General features: G+C 49.7%; 1 protein-coding gene across 1 annotated transcript; it reads left to right on the top strand.

Moving 5' to 3' along the window:
• The first annotated feature begins 571 nt into the window (after positions 1–571).
• LOC112638510 lies at positions 572–1,462 on the top strand. Its single transcript, XM_025410385.1, has one exon. The coding sequence runs from the start codon at positions 572–574 to the stop codon at positions 1,460–1,462; it is 891 nt and encodes a 296-aa protein (XP_025266170.1).
• The last annotated feature ends 6,048 nt before the right edge of the window (positions 1,463–7,510 follow it).

Genomic DNA, 7,510 nt, shown 5'->3' on the forward strand with positions numbered 1-7,510 from the left:
TATATGTAGGGACAATTGTCTCCTACTCCGCCCGTGTTACATACACACGCACATTTTCCACACATGTCCGAAATCCTACCAACTTTCTAATTCCCGCATGCATGCATCCGCTTTCACCTCAATAGAATTTACAACCCTTGCATGTTTCGCAGCCGTCCTCCGAGTCTATAGATTGCCATGTAACATTTGGCAAACACATGGTTTTTCCTTATGCAATTCATCCCTTGTAAAATTTCTCCTATTATAAAAAACCTTTCTCGGTTCATGCATGCGGAATCCAGATTTCCAGAGAGTAGTAACTTCCCGGCTTGCACAGAGTTCACATCACCCGATTGAACACGATACTACTGACTCGCTCGCGTACAGACACATCACGCTCACATCAGATATACTCATTTAACAATTGTATTATAAAAGAAACAAATACAGAATCATTATTTATTCCAACGTAGAGTCTTAGTTGTGACATACCCCACAAATTGGTGACCCCGACGTGATCTCTTTTTTTTTTCGCGAACCGTGAGTGATCTGTGCCGTGCATCGTAGTGCTGGACGCTCCGAGTTTATCAGTATGGCGCACAACAACGCTAGTGGTGTCGCGAACCGCGAAACGGCGAACCCGTCACATTCGTCGTCGATCGATCGGGTATCAGTGAAAGTGCCATCATTCATACCCGCGGACCCGGAGTTGTGGTTCAGGATGCTGGAGGGCGGTTTCGCAGCTGCAGGAATAACGCAGAGCAGCACCAAATATGGCTACGTAATCACAGCCCTCGATCAAAGGTACGCTCTGGAGGTCCGCGACATACTTATGAGGGAAGAACAATCGTACGAACTCTTAAAAACCGAGCTGATCAAACGCCTTGGCTCTTCACGCGAGCAGAACACGCGTCGCCTGTTGGAGAACGAGCCTCTCGGAGATCGTAAACCGTCGCAGTTCCTCAGGCATCTTCGCGGTCTTGCCGGCAAGGAGTTCCCGGAGGACGTCTTGCAGACGCTCTGGCTGGGCCGTCTGCCTAGGCACGTCCAGGCCCTCCTCGCGGCGCATCGGGACCTCACGCTCGATAAGCGAGCCGATATCGCGGATTCCATCGCGGACTTGTACGGCCCGGCAGGTCTCATCGCCGAGACGTCAACCCCCGCACCTCAGCCTGCCCGAGCACACGGTGACGATCTGATTCGTGTAATGGCGGAGATGGTACGGAGGCTCGAGGCGATCGAGGTTAATACCCAAGGAGCGCGTCAGCCAACTAGCGGATCCTGCGAAGCCTGCGGAAGATCGCGCTCACGCTCTCCGTCGCGCTCGCGTTTCCGGTCGCGCTCGCGATCACGGAGCCAGCGTCCTGATGCAGCTGGCGAGATATGCTGGTACCATTGGCAATACGGCGACAAGGCAAGAAAGTGCGAAAAGCCGTGCAAGTACAGTGATAGATCTCCGGGAAACGAACAGGGCAGTCGCTAATGGCGGCCGACGACATCAGCCCCGCGATATCGCGCCGCCTCTTTGTCAGCGATCGATCCACCAAATTACTATTCTTAATTGATACGGGAGCCGACGTGTGCGTATTTCCACGCTCGCGCCTACCGGGACCTCGTACGAAATCAAGTTACGAGCTCTCCGCGGCTAACGACACAACAATCGCTACATACGGAACAGTAGCGCTAGCTCTGGACTTTGGACTGCGACGGCAATTCACCTGGAGGTTTGTCGTCGCCACGGTCTCCAAGCCAATCATCGGTGCAGACTTCCTCGTGCACTACGGACTCTTGGTGGACATGAGGAACCAGCGGCTGTTGGACGCGACCACTCAACTCACCTCTCATGGAAGGGTGATTGAGTGTGACATTCCGAGTGTTAAGACCATTTCAGGCTCGTCGCGGTATCACGAACTCCTCCACCAATTCCCGGAGGTGACACGACCGGACGGAACCCCCAAGGCCGTAAGTCACTCGACGAGACATTACATCACCACCACACCAGGGCCGCCTGTCGCACAGAAGCCACGTCGACTTTCAACAGAGAAGTTGAAGGCGGCGAAGAAGGAATTCGAGGCCATGCTGCACCTGGGCATCGCTCGCCCGTCACAGAGCTCCTGGGCATCGCCCTTACACATGGTGCCGAAAAAAGGCGATGACTGGCGTCCTTGCGGAGATTATCGCGCCCTTAATGCGAGAACCTGCCCGGACCGATATCCCGTGAGACACATCCAGGACTTCTCCCAGTCACTTCATGGGAAAAACGTCTTTTCCACCGTCGATCTGGTACGAGCCTTCAATCAGATTCCTGTCGCGGAGGAGGACATTTCTAAGACAGCCATCACGACGCCTTTCGGTCTCTTCGAATTTGAGTACATGACCTTCGGGTTGCGTAATGCCGCGCAGACTTTCCAGCGCTTCATTGACGAGGTGCTGCAAGGTCTGGAGTTCTGCTACGCATACATTGACGACATCCTCATCGCATCAACATCAGAAGCAGAACATCTAAAACACCTGAGGATTCTGTTCGAGCGGCTGAAGAAGTATGGAGTCGTCATCAACCCAGCTAAATGCGTATTCGGACAGCCCGAAGTCAAATTTCTCGGTTACCTTGTTTCCGGCGCAGGGACGCGCCCGTTACCGGAGAAGGTCGACGCCATACGGACCTATCCACGACCCGACACGGTGAAGAAATTACGTCAATTCTTGGGCATGTTGAATTTTTATCGAAGATTCTTGCCCAAGGCTGCAGAGACGCAAGCACCACTTAACAACCTGCTGTCAGGCAATGTTAAAGGGAAGTCGCCAGTCAACTGGACGTCAACAACTATAGAGGCATTTGAAGCAAGCAAGGAATGCTTAGCCCAAGCAACCTTGCTGGCTCATCCCGAGCCCGACGCATCGCTCGCAATCTTCAGCGACGCGTCAGACTACGCAGTCGGAGCAGCCCTACAACAACGGATCGGAGACGCCTGGCAACCCCTGGAATTCTTTTCCAAGAAGCTAAGTCCTGCGGAAGCAAAGTACGGAGCCTACGATCGGGAGTTACTTGCTGTTTACCTAGCAATCAAGCATTTCAGGCACACCGTGGAAGGACGATCATTCACAGTTTACACGGACCACAAACCTCTCGTCTATGCGTTCCACAAGAAGTCGGCCCAATGTTCACCTCGACAATTCAGACACCTGGACTTCATCGGACAATTCACCACCGATATCCGCCATGTTTCCGGGGAGGACAACGTAGTAGCAGACGCTCTGTCACGCGTAGAGGAAGTTGAGCATACGCTCGATTACGAAGCCTTGGCAGCAGCCCAACAACAAGACGAAGAGCTCCAGCGATATCTAGAGGAAGACTCCACCCTCTTAATAAAGAAGGTACGCATCCCCGGCACCGACGTTGCAGTTTTTTGCGACGTCTCAACACAGACAGCGCGGCCCTTCGTTCCTCAGGAGTTCAGGAAAGTCGCATTCGATTCGCTGCACCAGCTGTCCCACCCGGGAATCAACGCGACGGTCAAGCTCGTAACCCAGCGCTACGTATGGCCGTCGATCAAAGCTGATTGCAGACAATGGGCCCGCAGCTGCATCCAATGCCAACGCGCCAAGATCTCTCGCCATGTCTCATCACCTGTCGGTACATTCGCACCACCTTCTGCCAGGTTCGAGCATATACATATTGATATCGTAATCATGCCACCGTCTGAGGGATACCGATACTGCCTAACTATGGTAGACCGATACTCTCGCTGGCCAGAAGCTGTTCCCCTGCAGGATCAAGAAGCTGCAACTGTCGCACGTGCTCTCTACGACGGATGGATATCTCGGTTCGGCACGCCGTTGAGAATAACCACGGATCAAGGCAGACAATTCGAGTCGTATCTTTTCAAGCAATTAAATCACTTGTTAGGTACGACTCACCTGAGAACAACCGCATACCACCCTTCAGCCAACGGCATGGTTGAACGGCTGCACCGTCAACTAAAAGCAGCAATCATGTGCCAACAACAATGCCGATGGACACAGAGCCTTCCCACCGTCTTGCTGGGAATCCGCTCAGCTTGGAAAGAGGACCTGCAAGCCACGGCAGCCGACATGGTCTACGGACAGTCGCTACGCCTCCCGGGCGAGTTCTTAGGATCTCTCCACCGCGAAAACGCAGCGGACAACGTGTCAGATTTCATCAAGGAGCTACGCCAACATCTGAGGGAATTGAGACCGACGAAGATATCTCGCCACGGTACGGGGAAGACATTCATTTTCAAGGACCTTGCTACCTCGGAGGAAGTCTTTGTACGCCATGATGGTCTCAAACAGCCTCTGCAACAGCCGTATGACGGCCCGTACAAAGTCATCAAAAGGGCAGAAAAGACGTTCGTGGTTCGTATGAACGGCCGGGACGTTACGGTTTCTATCGACCGCCTTAAACCAGCGTACATCATGGCCAATGATCCAGTCGTCTCTCAGGATGGCAACAACGAGGAGGACGTTCCAGGCCCTTCCGAAAAGGGCACAGTAATTACAGACCTACCCGATACACAGAAACACACACATCTAAAATCAACACTAGAAAACTCGACCAAACACGTAACCAAGTCAGGTAGACGTGTCCGCTTTCCGGACCGGCTACAAGGAGGATTTTCGTAAATTCTTATATATCGTTAAACACTAGCAGGGGGGTACTGTAGGGACAATTGTCTCCTACTCCGCCCGTGTTACATACACACGCACATTTTCCACACATGTCCGAAATCCTACCAACTTTCTAATTCCCGCATGCATGCATCCGCTTTCACCTCAATAGAATTTACAACCCTTGCATGTTTCGCAGCCGTCCTCCGAGTCTATAGATTGCCATGTAACATTTGGCAAACACATGGTTTTTCCTTATGCAATTCATCCCTTGTAAAATTTCTCCTATTATAAAAAACCTTTCTCGGTTCATGCATGCGGAATCCAGATTTCCAGAGAGTAGTAACTTCCCGGCTTGCACAGAGTTCACATCACCCGATTGAATACGATACTACTGACTCGCTCGCGTACAGACACATCACGCTCACATCAGATATACTCATTTAACAATTGTATTATAAAAGAAACAAATACAGAATCATTATTTATTCCAACGTAGAGTCTTAGTTGTGACATACCCCACATATATATATAACAAAATAAAACAAATTTATATATATATATATTGCGACGTTTCTTCAATCAATTTAAATTATTCGCAACACTCCTCGAGGTGTTGGAGGAGAGCATGCGCAGGGGAGCGAAAATGCCGAATATATATATATATATATATATATATATATAACAAAATAAAACAAATTTATATATATATATATATATATATATATATAACAAAATAAAACAAATTTATATATATATATTGCGACATTTCTTCAATCAATTTAAATTATTCGCAACACTCCTCGAGGTGTTGGAGGGGAGCATGCGCAGGGGAGCGAAAATGCCGTAAAAAAAAAATAGCGAAATTAATGTACTCGCGCTCTGAGGAACAGGGATGGATGGCGTTCTCGCGCGAGTCGCGGCGGAGCGGAGACCGTTTCGATATCTCGATAGGTTGGGCGCTAGATGCGGTTTCACGCATCAGTTTTCGACGAAACGTCAAAGAACGCGAAAAATAATAGCCTGCTTCACCACGGGCCGACTAGCTCGCCTAACGCTAGAGGGGAGGGGTTTTGGAAGAAAGTCGATTGATTATGCGAGACTTCACTAATTCAAACGGCGACAGACGCGATGACAGATCCCAATGATTAAAAGCGACAATCGAAAATCACGAGAGACTAACACTCAAATAAATTACGCGCTTTTAACAAAGAAATATAATAAATTTATTAGTAAAGAAATAATATAAAAGAAAAATGTAAGAATAAACTTGAATAACAAATCAGATTGAAAACGACGGTTCACAATAAATTCAAGAAAATACGAAAGCGAAATACACAATCAAATTAATCCTGGCACGAATAATAAGACGTTATTCAAAGCAAATGTCCGCTCGAAATCGACAACCAAAACGAGAGCGCTAAGACAATCCTGTTGTTTATCCGAGCCAGTTTCTATGGCTGGAGTTCGCTGGATTGAACGATACTTCTCAAAAGACAAAGGATTTTCGACACGGAAATATTCGCGGATAATATTCACCCAAAACTTATCGTAATTTCGGCAACCAAATCGACGATTATCGCTACGGACTTTTCCTCATAATTTCCCAGTTCGTAATTCTAAACGACAGCTTAATGATTCGACAGCATAATTAAATATAGATCGAAAATAATCGTATGCGACAGGCGAGCGATATGTTCGATATTCGATAGCCGACGGCGGCCGGAGATTTTTCTCAGCCGGCGTTTCGCCTCTTTCTTCCGCGCCAGCAGTTCAAATTTCACTCTCGGTCTTACTTTTGCGATTATTTCGCACCGCGACATATTCGACAAACGCCAATTATTACTTACTACACTCTATTCGCCGGTGTAGTAAGCGCGACAAAGACGCAAATACTCTAACGCTCACAATTCGATATAAGACAATGGATGCTCACACGCACACTTAACAATCGACGACGACATCCCCGCAATCAGACACAAAAATCGCCCTGAGATAATTTACGGGAATATTCCACGCGGCAACGACAGCGATACGACAACACGGGCGCTGTTCGGGCACTTTTCGCGATCCTTCGCGCACGCGGTCGATATTCGGCGGTCGATAGTTATGCGTAATGAATACCTCGAAACCCGGAGAGAGACGAACGTTGCCTTATCAATTAACGCTTACAATACGATTGTCCGCTTTTCTTCGGTCGCTTGCCTCCGATTGCCCGAAAATTCACCAAATATCGACGGCTCGGCACCGAGCCTGAGTGGTCGCGAAACACGAAAATGGCGACGTCGGCAGAACGGCCGGTCGGCGGACCGAATCGCGTATGTGGCTCACAACTAAAAAGATGGGCAACCTCACCGATACTTCTCCCAGCCCCGGGGATGGTCCTCTGCCTCGTCCTCTCACGTACTCGACAACGGCGATTCCTTCACAAAGACAAAGTGACAACGAATAGACTGCGACTAACTTATTCGAGTGTCCGCACCAGAATGATCCCTGGATTTCTCTATCCGGAGTCGATAGCTGCGTCAATGACCGCGTAGAGCGGTGCGCAGCTCCGCGGCCAATCAGGTCGCGGCACGCGAGCGATCCCGGCGCCTCGCGAGGTGCGAGGTATTTCGGCGCCTGGCGCGCAACGGCCTTAAATCAAAATTTCGCTGTCGCGGGTCCATGTTCAACGGCCCGGTGGAGGCTCAGCTGTCGTCCTCCCTTCTGCGGGGGAGGTAGATAATATGGATATGATTGTAACATACGGACTAGCGGGAGAAAATACTTATCGTGGGGCCGCAATTTACATGGAACCATTTACCGGGCATGCACGAAAACCAAGTGGCAGTATAATTTTGTAACGATGCACCCCATGCACCCCCTAAAACACATCGTTATTCCCGGCATGCGATCCGTC

Source organism: Camponotus floridanus, unplaced genomic scaffold, assembly GCF_003227725.1.
Source record: "Camponotus floridanus strain SB8 unplaced genomic scaffold, Cflo_v7.5 scaffold310, whole genome shotgun sequence".
Classification (NCBI taxonomy): domain Eukaryota; kingdom Metazoa; phylum Arthropoda; class Insecta; order Hymenoptera; family Formicidae; genus Camponotus; species Camponotus floridanus.